The sequence below is a fragment of the Macrotis lagotis genome, chromosome 2 (genome assembly GCF_037893015.1).
Source record: "Macrotis lagotis isolate mMagLag1 chromosome 2, bilby.v1.9.chrom.fasta, whole genome shotgun sequence".
Classification (NCBI taxonomy): Eukaryota; Metazoa; Chordata; class Mammalia; order Peramelemorphia; family Peramelidae; genus Macrotis; species Macrotis lagotis.
In genome coordinates, this window is record NC_133659.1 from 16,392,672 (window position 1) to 16,405,888 (window position 13,217).

Consider the following 13,217-nt stretch of genomic DNA (forward strand, 5'->3'; position numbering starts at 1 on the left):
AAAAGGGAAGTTTGGAAGGAAAAGCTGTCAGGTCCTTCCCAGTTCTAAATCCAAGATCCTTATGACGTGTGTAAGATAAATAAACTTTAAAAATATGGATCCAGGAGGTGACACTTTTATCCTATCAGCAGCTCATACCTTAACTGAGAGTACCAGGTAGCCAGAAGCAAGGACGAGCCAAGGGTTGGGGTGGCGGGGGGAAAGGCAGGGGGAGTCCAGTCAGTCAGTTGAGAGATAAGGGCTTCCCCGAAGGAACAATGTTCATAATCTTGCCTGCGAATAGCCCTTGTAGGGGCACTACAGCTTTCAGAATCAGCCAAACTGCCTCCCTTCCCTAAATTATTAAACAACTACCCAAATTGGATCAACTTGCCAAGCCCTGAACAAATACATCTCAAGTATACTATTTCCCTTCCCAAATAGCCTATACAGAATCATAGATTAGAAGCTAAGAAGGCTTTCAGAAGCCAACTCCCTCATTTTACAGATAAGGAAACTGAGGAAACTAAAGGGATTTGTTAAAGGTCCTATAAGTAATAAGTGTCTGAGACAGTATTTGCACTCTGGTTGCCATGTCCCCTGCTCACATCACTGCAGCCCATAGCTACCATAACAAAATATCCATGAATAAAAGCATCAGTTAATTACTAAATTATCAAAATCAATCTACTGAGTAAAGTGAGCAGAACCAGGAGAACATTAAACTGTGTGATGAACAACTATAATAGACGTGTCTGCTCTGAGCAATACTGTGATCAAAGACAGTTCAGAAAGACTTATGATGGAAAATACCATTCACATCCAGAGAAAGAACTGATAAGTCCGAATGGAGACCAAAGCATAGAATTTTTAATTTTTAAAATTTGTTTGGGGGGGGGGGGTTGCTTTTAAGTTTAACACATGTATTAGCTATACCAGATTACTTGCTATCAAGGGGTGGGGGGAGGGAATGGAAGGAGGGAGAAAAATGTAGAACTCAAAATTGTACCTAAAAAATGACTTTTGGGGAAAACAACCTAATTAATTTTTAAAAATGAAGTCACCACTCAAACTCCCTAGAAATGCTAATGGGGGAGCTGGTGAGATGGGAATGTTAGGAATTTTAAAATCTTGTTATGAGCTTGCTATCAGAGTCCCCATAATGTAGATTAGAAGGGGGCCTGAGAACACACGCCCTCTTTACCCCACCTCATATCATACTCTCTTCCACTGAGATGAACCCAAAGCCCCACCATGGGTGAAGCCCCCTTGCTGATTCCCCCAGACTGCCAGAGGGAAATTAGGGGGCAGACACATAGAAGTGGGAGATAGCCTGTGATGAGGAAGAAACAGAGAAGGATGATTTGTCCCCTTGTAGAGTCACACAGGGAGAAGAATGATTCATATAAATTATTTCACTCTTTATATAAATCACTTCAAGTATCCTCATCTATGAAAAGAGAGGATAGAATTAGAAAATCTCTAAGGTTCATTTCAAATTAGATTCTCTTTATTGTTACATTCTGAAAGAGCTAGTGTCAGGAAAATCTGGATTCAAATCTAGCCTCCAGGTGTGTCTTTGGGCAAGTCCCTTAACAGATGGTGTCTGCCTCAGTTTACTCATCTGCACAATGGGAACAGTCTGCCTCTCAAGGTTGCTGAGGATCAAGTAAGCTAGATGAATAATTGTACATATTAAGAACAGCATTGTGAATAGATCAGCCTTGATGGATGCAGCTCCTCCCAGCAGTTCAGAGAGCTAGGACAACCCTAAGAGACCAGGTATGGACAATGCTATCCCCATCCAGAGGAAGAAAAACAAAACAAAACCTTCTTACCCAATGTGAATGAACACTACATTCACTTTTTTTTTTTTAGGTTTTTGTAAGGCAAATGGGGTTAAGTGGCTTGCCCAAGGCCACACAGCTAGGTAATTATCAAGAGTCTGAGACTGGATTTGAACCCAGGTACTCCTGACTCCAAGCCGGTGCTTTATCCACTACGCCACCTAGCCGCCCTACTGCATTCACTTTTTAAAAATTTCTCATATGTATTTCTTTCTTATCTGATAATTTTCTCCCCCCCACTTAATCCTAATTCTTCAAACTGAAAATGACTCATCTGTAAACATGTTTAACACAAATGAGTATGTACAGTGTTCTCCTGACTTTTTGCCGCTGAGGTGAGAGGGATAGGAAGAGAGGGTGGAAGGAAATTAGGTAACTTAAAAATATGCATAGGCATGTGGATGAATGAGAAAAAACTTTCCTAACATGTAATTGGAAAAAATAAAATAAAATATCTTCAAAAAATTAGACAATCATAAATGCTTCATAAATATTAGTTACTATTTACTACTACTACCACCACCATCACTACCACTATTACTACTACTACTGCTGCTGCTGCTACTAGCAAAGAAAAGGTCAGGAGGTAAAGAGGAATCATTATCTGGAGAAAAATTAGCTTGAGATCAGATAATATAAGCTGAAGTTACAAAAGAGTTGTGAATTCAGGACAAGAGATAGAAGGGGCCTGGAAGGTTATTTGGTCTAATGAATGAATGAATGAATGAATGAATGAATGCTTCTCCTTGAGAAGAACAAAGCTAGCATTATAGAAGTGAAGATAATCAAAAACAGCTGGTTTGGTGGTGAGTATTTGGTGGGTTGTAGATAGTTTTGCTGTGGAATACATGTATGTGTAAACAGAAGGAAGTGCTTGCCAGGCAAAAAGCTTAAAAAAAAATCACAAACTACCTCCCACCAGAGGGATGATTTTGCTTACCTATGGGTGTCATTCACCAAAAAAGTACAAGAGTAGGCAGCTTCCTGAATCTACCCAAATTTTCCCACTTTTATATGTCTCTCTTTGATGCACCTTAACTTCTGTACCCAACCCACAATCCCTTGATTGGCCAAAAAGCTGTCATTACTAAAAAGAGTAGACTTTGAAAATTCCATAAAGTCAGAAGCCCCACCTCAAGAATAAGGATGAAGTTTCTGTGTAAAACTTGTAGGTGGCCCATCAGAGGCCCAGCCCAGACAGTCCACAAAAGGCAAAATATTGGTATAAGACAGTCTATAAAAACAAGGGAAGAATTTGGTCTTCTCAAAATATTATGGGACTGTCAATTTGTCTCTGAGGTGGAGGAGCAAAAGAGTTTGTATATAAACAGTCCCTCTGAGTTGACGGAGATCATGTTGGCCCTGTAGGATCTCAATTTTTCCATGAATTAAATTATGAAAAGCCTTATTTCCTGCATTATATCAGGATATTTCCTGCATATCTGTCAAGTGTTCTGAATGGATCAGGTAAAAGATGTAATGAATTAGAAAGAAACCTTTCCCTTCTAAAAAAAAATTGCTAAGTCCCAAAAAGCTATGTATGGAGAGGAACATCCAACCCAATATTATAGATTACATGAAACTTTCAAGAAGAATGCTTTGGTCAAAAAAAAAATATTTAGGTCATGTTACTCCTCTAAGGGATTTGACCATAACACTCTCCTAATTCAATAAACTCTGGTGGTCTAGTGTTGCCAAGGCAACCAGGTATGGACTTGAAATTCAATTAATATAGTAGCTTTATATGGGTAAATTAATTAAATGTTTGACCAAATACAATCCACAAATGATGTTATAAAAACCCAAATGGCCCTTGACAGAAAAAAGTTTCCCCATGCCTGGCTTAAGGTGAAAAAAATATATACATACTTGTGGACTTCCTTGTTACATTTATAAGCTCTTTTTGAGTATAGATTGCTTCATTCTTATAACCCATTAGCTTGGCATAGGGCCAAAGGCAGAGTGGGACATGATGGGTACTCAAAAAATTCTTACTAATTATTTATAAGTTATATTAATATAGCACCAAATTAAGTTATGCACTTTATAAAACATTCACAAAATCCAAAAATTGAAAAAAGGATCAGATAAAGATGAAAGAATATTTGGCATTAAATGTATTGGGTATATCATGGGTTTATTGAGTCCAGATTTAAATACTTATTTGAAATATCCATTTCAAAAACAGAATGTGTATGGACTAGGATCTCCAAAGTGAGAAGGCAATGGCGTCAGCTCTTGAGGCAGGTAACCTGGTCAGGTAGAGACAGAAAGACTGGTCCCATCCTCCTTTCTCTGTGCTAACCAATCCTTTGCCCTCCTCCACTTTTCCAAGTTATAGCTTCACTAAGATGGCTCTTTTAGTCAAATCTCTTAGTCTACAATCATTGATGAAGTCCCTACTAAGTGCCAGGCACATATGGGGATACAAAGAAATGCAAAAAAACCCCTGGGTTCCTAAGGTTAAAAGAGGACTGGAACAGAATTGTAGCAGAAAGGGGAGGAGACGGTTGGTTCTTGTAATCAAAGACCAAAACAAAGAGGAGATACCATGCAGACAACCATGTACACATGCAAAATAAATAAAACCATAAATCATTGCCCCTCATTATGTCCCTCTCAGTGACTTATATATAAATCAGAGGGAGGAAGGAGGGCAGGGAGAATGGGAAAGGCTACCTGTAGATTGGAGTTAAGTCTTAAGAAGGCAGGGAAGTCAGACTCAGTTTCCCCACATGTAAAATAATGGGATTGAGAAAGCTGATTTTCCAGCTCTCGATCCTAGATCCTTGTGCTAGCCATCACTAAGGGAAATGGGATAGAGACTACGGTGGAGGTTACTTGCATGTACTGGATGAAATTCCCTCTACTAAGAGAGTCAGCACACTCTCTGTAACTTGTTCTCTCAGCTGGGAAGCCAAGTGACTTTTCCAGGGTTACACATCCAGTCAGAGTCAGAGGCAGGAGTCAGAGCTAACTTGCTGCCTTTCTTTAGCCACCATGAAGGTTTTGCAAATATTGAAGGTCATTCTCAGAGAAGAGATCAAGAAGCATTGGAAGGATTAGGAATGATGCCAAGGACATAGGAATCTTTTCAATATCTGAGTTCTGTTGTGTTTACTAGCAAAGAGATCCCTATGTTATTTCAGAGCCAAATCTCATGGCTGCACAAGACCCTTACTGATGAAACCTGCAATCATGGCAGTCCATAGAAGAGCACTAGAATTGGGGTTAAGAATGATGAGTTTGAGTTCTGATTTTATCACTTGCTATCTGTGGTACCTTGGGTTAGTTATTTTGGCACTCCTGTCCTCAGTTTCCTTACCTGATCACATCATTAACTGCATAATGGGGAAAAAATGGAGGTGGATCTAAAAATTTCAACTGAATTGAAATTTCCAAATTGTTCTTAATTTCTATTTTAGAATAAAATGATGATCAATACATCTCATGTCCTAAAAATAAAAAGAATGACCTTACCTCGATAGATGACTGGGAGCTGACTGGTAATGGAAAAGGTGTAACAGCCATCTGGTTGACTGCATCCTCGTTTCTTGGAGGCAAAAAAAAAAAAAAAAAAAAGAAAATCAGTGCATTATATAGGAAATGGAAAATTGCTGGTATGAATTATAATCTTAGGCTTATCACTCAGCATATAGTACACAGAGTAAAATGGATTGATATCCATCCATCTATCCAACTCTATCTATCTATCCATATACATATATATATATATATATATGTATATACCTCTATCTTTTCCCCTCCCTCCTTACCCCAGAAATTCATCCATCTATTTAGTTATATCCATGATATTCCTCTTTTTATATATATCTATTTCTCTCCCCTTCTCCCCTTCCTTCTCTCATCCAACTATCCATCCCTTCAAACATGCAAATTTGATAGGAGTATAAATAGACATATTAGGCAGAGAATTTCTCATATTACTGAAATGATGAAAATAGGAGTTAGCCCATTCCTGCTAAATAAGGCAAATCCAACCTAAACCTGAAAAAATAAATTTCACCTCTATATCAAAAAAAAATACAACCCTCTCACTTGACCCCCCCCCCCATTTAAATGTATATCTAGCCCCTGCTTGAAGAATTCCACTGATATCAGGGGAATAGAATACATATTGAGGAGCACCCAATGGTAAGGTACATAGTAGGCTCTCTAAGCTCCCATTTTTCAAATGAGACATTGGGTGCAGCAGCCAGCTTAGACAAAAGCCCCCTAATAAATTTTTAGGTAGATCTTTCTACTCTTGATTGATTAATCATGTCATTTTTTTTTTACCACAATGTCTTTCCCATTTGTCCTGATCTCCACTCATCCGTCCAGACCCTCAGGCCCTCCCACCTGACCTGGCTCAATAGCCTCCTAAATGAAGCTTCTTCCTGCTCTAATCCATCCCCTTCATAATTACCTGGGATTTTCCCAAAGTGCAGGTAGCACCTTTTCATTTCTGCTCAACCAGCCTCTTGTGACTTCTAAGACAACTTCAAACCCTGTACCTTGCCCCCAGTCAAACTTTCCAACCTTGTTCCTCATTATTTCTTATTTGATTATTTCAGTTCCAACCCTGAGTCTATGATCAGTGCCTTGGTGGTCCTCCCATCCTGGCACGGCTTCCTTCCTTCCTTGTTCTGCCTCTCAAAATCCCTGGTTTCTCACAAGATTCAACTCAAATTTATCTGAGACTTTTCCTGGTCTTCCTGCTAGTATACCCCCATCTCCCCCCTTAACACCCCCCCATGAAATGGTTCCATTTTATATGTACTTTGAATATACCCATGTGTATCTCAGACACATAGCACATAGATACACACTCTACCCACACATACTAATGAGTTAACATGTTAGAGTAGAATTATCTACCCACCAGAATGTTACTTGTCTGAAATTATTTCCCTTTTATCATTGTAAGCCCCATGCACAGAATGGTTCCCCTGCACAATGTAGGTGGTTAATAGAATCATAAATATAGTGTCCTACTTCCCCATTTTACAGATGAAGAAACTGAGATGAAGGTACTTGCCCAGATAATGTCACCTAGGTAAGAAACATCAGAGGCTGATCTGAACCTAGGACCTCTAGAATCTAGACTTAGTATTCTTGCCATTTTGCAACCCTGCCCCTCCTCTCATAAATATAATATGATAATTTCCTAAATGTATTAATGCCTCTTCTCTATCACTCTCCTTTTCTAATGCATCATTTAATCTAGCAACAAGCATTAATTAGGCCCCTATTATAGTCCAGGTGCTACTTATGGTGATAAGGAGGCAATTCTGATGTGATAGCGCCAGAATGTAAGGTCTAGGGGGTCCTGTTGAGTCAGAATGCCTTTAAATCAGGGTCCAGTTATGAGGTAACTGTATATCCATCAACCAAGCACTAGCCCAGCTAAGACAGGGCTATTCATAACCATGTGGACTGGAGGGTAACCCATTTTTCAACCACAGAAGCACTCTTAAGACAACTAAATGTCTTACTACCATGATGTACTATGTTATAATGGTGATCTGCCTTGGCAAAGAGAAAAAAACACTGATAGAATCATACTTGTTTGACAGATACAGTATCTGAGCATTTAGCCCTGTTGGGAAAAGAGACTGGAATGGGGGCTCATGACCTCTGTGTTCCCATTGAACACATGGGAGTTATTCTGGCAGAAACAAAGGAGGAGCTGCTGGCATTGGCCGGTTGCCCCATCCTGGCTCATCCTCATTTCCTGTCCATTAATAACAGGGAATAATGGGGATTGGGGGTGCTCAATAAATTCTAGGGCTGGGAGCACATCTGTAGGAAGGGTGATTGATGGGGAAGGCCACAGTGAGGACAGTCAGGACTGTGAAGGACAGGTCCCTGTTACCCTTTCTGTATCCCTAGCCACAGAACAACAGATGGAGCTGAAACCTGCTTAGCAGGGGAGGTACCAACTGGCATGAGAACTCCCTGGCCGCCAGTTGGGTGGAAATTTTCTGGGACAATCACCTCTCCTGGGGTGCTCATTTGGAACACGTGATGGAGACAATTACCTCAAGGCTTATGAGGGATGTTTGATGGACTCCAGGCCAATTCACAAGCCGGGTCTAATCCCCTGGCCAAGTTTAACTGTGGGGGTACACAGTGGTACTTGAATGGACAAAGTGAGCTCATATATCTCCCCAAATGTCCAGCAAGCAGACAGATATCAGCTGGCTAGACTGAATTTCTCTGCTTGCTGCCCATGCCCTTTAAATAGGACATCATCTTATCCCTTTGACCTTCTGCCTCAGGATTCTCCAACATAAACCCTCTGCCATTGGCTGGTCTCTGACTAATAAAGAGTCCTTGTGCATTTGCATTTGTAGATTAGCATTATTTTAATGCTTTTATCCAGAATGTCCCTTCCTTAAGGTTGCCCACACTATTCTACCCTTTAAATATCTATCTCAAATTGAACCATTCTTTGTGCTTTCTTTTCTCCCTGTTTATCAACATCACCTCCACCTAAGTATCCATGGTCTAAATCCAATCAGTTCACTTCACAGTTTCATTGTTTCTGAAACACATTTTAGCGATGATAATGATAATAATGATGATAATTAACATTCATTGTAGCACATTAAGGTTCATATCTAATTTAATTCTCACAATAATTCTATGAGGTACATAGAATTATTTTCCCAGTATTACAGAAGGAAAAATTGAGGAGGAGAAACATTAAGTGACATTTAAGAGACATCAGGGACAAATATTCTAGGGTTAACTTGTAGACATGATTTGAATTCTACCTATCCTTATGTCACCTCAACTTCCATCTAGCTCTATCTTCCCACAACCAGTGAATCATCCTTTAGAACAAAGAATAAGAGACACAATTAAAATGAACCAAGATATTAGCAGAGTATGACAATAAAAGCATTTTAATCTAAAATTTTCAAAAAATACTTAGTTTTGTGTTAATCATCATTTTTTCCAATGACAGCAACATATTATTTTTTCTTAATTTTAGAAAGGTTGTATTCATTTTTAGTTTTACAATTTCCCCCCGATCTTGCTTCCCTTCTCCACCTCCCACAGAAGGGAGTTTGTTAGTTTTTACATCATTCCCATAGTATGCATTGATCTAAGTTGAATGTGATGAGTTTTTACAACATAATTATTAGCCCGTTTTCCAAACTAGATACAAGGATCCCTTGGCCCATGACTTTTGGCACAGACAAACATAGGGAAAGAATGAGAAGATATTGTCAAGGATGTAGTTGGCACTAGTCTAGTGACCTAGCACTCTTACTGCCATGCTGCTTGGGAGAGACTAGAACTAAAGATATCCATGATCTTGGACCAATAACTGATTTTTCTGGGGTCCCTCAAATAGAATGCTAGTGGCTCATAGTTGGAAGAAATCTAAGAAGCCATCCATTTCACCCACTGCCTGAATAAATATTGCTCCTTCAACATCCCAACCAATGTCATCTTGTCTTAACGTTAAAACTTTTGGGGAGAAGAAATGACTGTAAAACCTATTGCCTTGAATTGTGTGTCTCATAGGCAATCTCAATCTCAAGATTTCCAAAGAACTCATTATCTTTCCCAAAAGAATCTCTCCTCAACATTTTTCTTTTAGTTTTGAGAGCACTCCCATTCTTCTGGGCATTCCAGGTGACCTTAGTGATCCCTCAATCTCCTTCACAATCTGCCACTGCCAAACATGTCATTTTTCCTTTTCTACTAAAAACTCATAAGATATCCATAATCCATCCATACAAAAAAAAATCCAGGCTTGTAAAGTATTTTGCAAATGATACCTCAAGGCAGCCCCACAATTACCTTAAAAGGTTAGGTACTCAAACTATTATTATTCCCATTTCTTGAGAAAACTGAGGTCAAGAGATGTTAAATATTTGTCAAGGTTAAAAAGACAATAAGTGATCAAGCTGATATTCAAACCCAGGGCTGAGTCCAAATGCTCTCTCCTTTGTATCCCACTGAGTCACCTTGTTACCTAACCACGAATAAGACAGCTAGAGTCAGTGCATCCCAGGTTCCAATTCACCATCACAACCAAATCAAAGTAAAAGAGGGTAAAAAAACCCACCTAGGAAAAGTGTAGCCAAGGACATACCTGAAAGGGGCCAAAAAATGTCATTTTTGACAACATTACTCATATTGGAACCATTAGATCAGAAACTCCTTGAGGGCAGGGACTGTCTTTTGCCTCTTTTTGTCTCCTCAGTGCTTAGTACAGTGCTTGTTTTATAATAGGTGCTTAATAAATATTTATTGGATAAAATCAAACCTTCTCTTCTCTCCATATATAGATTGACTATTCCATCTAGGTGTCCCATACCAAGTTCATTGAAGGTGGGGGACTGTTTTGCTTATTTTTGTATCCCCAGGGCTTAGAGTGTGAGACCTCCAATAAGTGATTAACAAATACTTCTTCATTCATTCATTCATTCATTCATTCCATTGTAGGTTCCTCTCAGCCAACCCAATCAAACAACAGGGTAGGTCTACAGAGGGCAGTCAATGAGCCACACTTACTCTGAGCCATAGACTATGTGATAGTGATAAAGCAGATGGCTTGCCACTCTGTGCTAAGGTAACTGCTTTTTAAAGAAATGGTCACAAATAAATCTTAATGGGCACATTGTGGGGAAGGGAATGAGTGGCTCTGAACTGTCCTGACACAGCCAATGATTTCTGCACAAGAAGGAGGGTTTGTAATGTCCTTTAAAACTCACATTAAATTTGGTTTTGCTTCCTGTAATAAAAACCTCTGATTATTCCCAGCGGGTTGGGGAGAAGCTACTCTAAAAAGTCAGTTTATATCCATTTGCCACTTCCTTGATGGTACTCATACACCTTGGTCTCGGGGAGGAGGGGACAGGCAGGGCAGCATATTTCAAACTGACAGGAATAGGCAGTATTTGCTAGGGAATACAGAGGAGGAAACTGTGACAGTCAGCTCTATCAGCATCATAAGCAAGATTGTGTACCCTTGGAAGAACAATAAATCATCCAGTAAGTAGTAGTTAAAAACTTACTACTGCCAGCCTCTGGGTTAAATATGATAAAACAAAAGGAGGGCAAAAATAACCCTGTCCTCAAGGTGCTTATATTCAAATGAGTGAGACAACACTCAAAAGGCTGAATACATAAAAGATACACAAGTAGGGACAAGGTGACCAGAAAGGGAAAGCAGTCCAAGGTGCTCATCTTTAAATGAATGAGACCAACACTCAACTGACTGGGTACATACAAGACACAGAAGATGGGACAAGGTGACCAGAAAGGGAAAGCTGTCCTGTTGGAAGCTAAGAGATGGGGGTGAGGAGGAAACAAACTCCAGAGCAAAGGCTTGAGACTTAAGATGGAAACTCAAGTATTCAGACTCCAGCTAGCTGGTATAGTGGAGACACCTCTGGGATTTGAGCCAAGAAGATTTTAATTCAAATCCAACTTTAGACATTTGTTAGCTAGGTGACATCACATATGTCAAGTCTCTTCACCCATCTGACTCAGTTTACTCACTGATAAAAACTGAAATTGATGGCCTCTAAGGTCCCTTCTAGCAAAACATTTATGCAGCATAATCAATAAAACAGGAAAAAAGGCGCTGTGGATAATTAACTAAAAAAGATGGGGGAGGGACCTATGGGGCAGGATATCAGACAAATAGGAAAATATCTAATGTTCATTCTTAACCACACCTGGCATGCTCTGAGAAAAGTCAGGAAAGACCACTTCATGCCTTCTTAAAAATTAAAGGGGCCATAAAAAACACATTTTAGAAATCACCACCCTTTTCAAAGTAGCCTAAGCTGTGCCACTTGGAAATTTACTGTCTCCAAACCCAGAGTCTGGCTTTCTGGGGCCATTTAATGAAATACCATTATAGTATAAGAACCAGAGCTGACATGCTGGAATCCAACTAGGATACTGAGTAGCCAGGGAACAGAAAAATTACATTCTTGACTTTCTCTTCCAAGACAATTGCTACCAAATGCTGGCAAATGGACCTGACATGTTGTTTGCTGTTAGAATTAAATATTTATGCTTCCCTAAAGAACTTCAAGAAAGGGGGAAACAGAGAGAACTTGACACTTGTCACTGTCTTTAGAAAACTATGTTAGGAAAAAAGCATTTTGGAAAAAAAGGCAATTTCATTTGAAGCAGATGCACAGTAAACTGAGGGATCCCTTTGTTCTCTTCCATCCATCTTTCCTCCCTTCCTCCCTCCCCACTCTCTTCTTTCTTCTTCTTTCTTCTTCTGTCTCCTTCTCTCTCTCTCTCTCTCTCTCTCTCTCTCTCTCTCTCTCTCTCTGTAACTTTTGGAATTCATATACAGAGGGGATTTTCACATAAAAACTGGAATAATCTCTGCTAAGTAGCGAAATATGCTGAATCTGAATGAAAAGTTCAATGACAGTGTCACCGTGAACTTTTTACATGCTTTTTCCCAGCTACGGAAATTGCTAACGAGGCCGCTGGGAGCACCTTTGCATCTGGGTCTACATTTTGGGAAGGTGGCCCAGGGGCAATTTGAAAATAATTAGAGCTGTCAGTAGTGTGGCGGAAAAGATGCTTAGACTGTTTTTTTGGTTAAGGAAAAAACAAAACCACAGAACATAAGTAAGTTTTTGCTAAAGGCCTAAGGGCACAGATGTTTTTTAATTCTCCATGTGGTGTTCCCCTCTTTAGCTCACTATATTTCTTCCTCTTCATTTCCTTTTGGTTTGAATTAACTACCTCCCTTCCTTCTGTACTTTATCTCCCCTTTTTACCTGGCCACCCTTCATGTCACCTAAAGGCATAATTAGTCTCTCCCAATAGCTACCACAGGTTCTGCCCAAAGCTAGAAGCAGAAACAATGTTAGGAGCAGTCAACCTAATTCACTTTAAGGTTTAAAAAGCTATTGACATATATTAACTAATTTCAAAAAAACCCTAGGTGATATTTTTATCTGTCCCCACCCCCCCCCACCCCTTTTAGACAAAGAAACCAAGAATCAGGGTTCAGCTGTCAAAAAGTATCTAAGGGATTGCTCTCTCTAGTCACACTATCTATCATGTAGGTCTTCAACACCATGTTTAATTCTCACCTTCAAGCCTGGCATGCTCTACCTTCTTCACTTTGCCTCTTAGAATCTCTGATTTGTCTTCAAGACTCAGATCAATAAGCATCAGCTTTTGTAGGAAAACTTCTTTGGAACCACCAGTTGCTACTACCTTCCTTGCTAATAGATCTTCTTTATGCACTATAAGTATCATGTATAAACTTATTTAAGTGTATATTTACATTCTTAGTAGGATGTAAGTTCATTTAGGGCAGTGACTATTTTAATTTTTAATTTTTTTTCTGCAATGTGAACAGTCTTGTTCCATTTTTATTCA

General features: G+C 39.4%; 1 protein-coding gene across 9 annotated transcripts in view; it reads right to left on the bottom strand.

Moving 5' to 3' along the window:
• PATJ (PATJ crumbs cell polarity complex component) overlaps positions 1-13,217 on the bottom strand; it is a 331,197-nt gene that overhangs the window by 71,992 nt on the left and 245,988 nt on the right. For all 9 annotated transcript variants that reach the window (XM_074221287.1, XM_074221289.1, XM_074221288.1 and 6 more), the window contains exon 30: positions 5,307-5,379. In XM_074221287.1, coding sequence (XP_074077388.1) covers positions 5,307-5,379 — 73 coding nt within the window. The remainder of the gene's footprint in view (positions 1-5,306; positions 5,380-13,217) is intronic.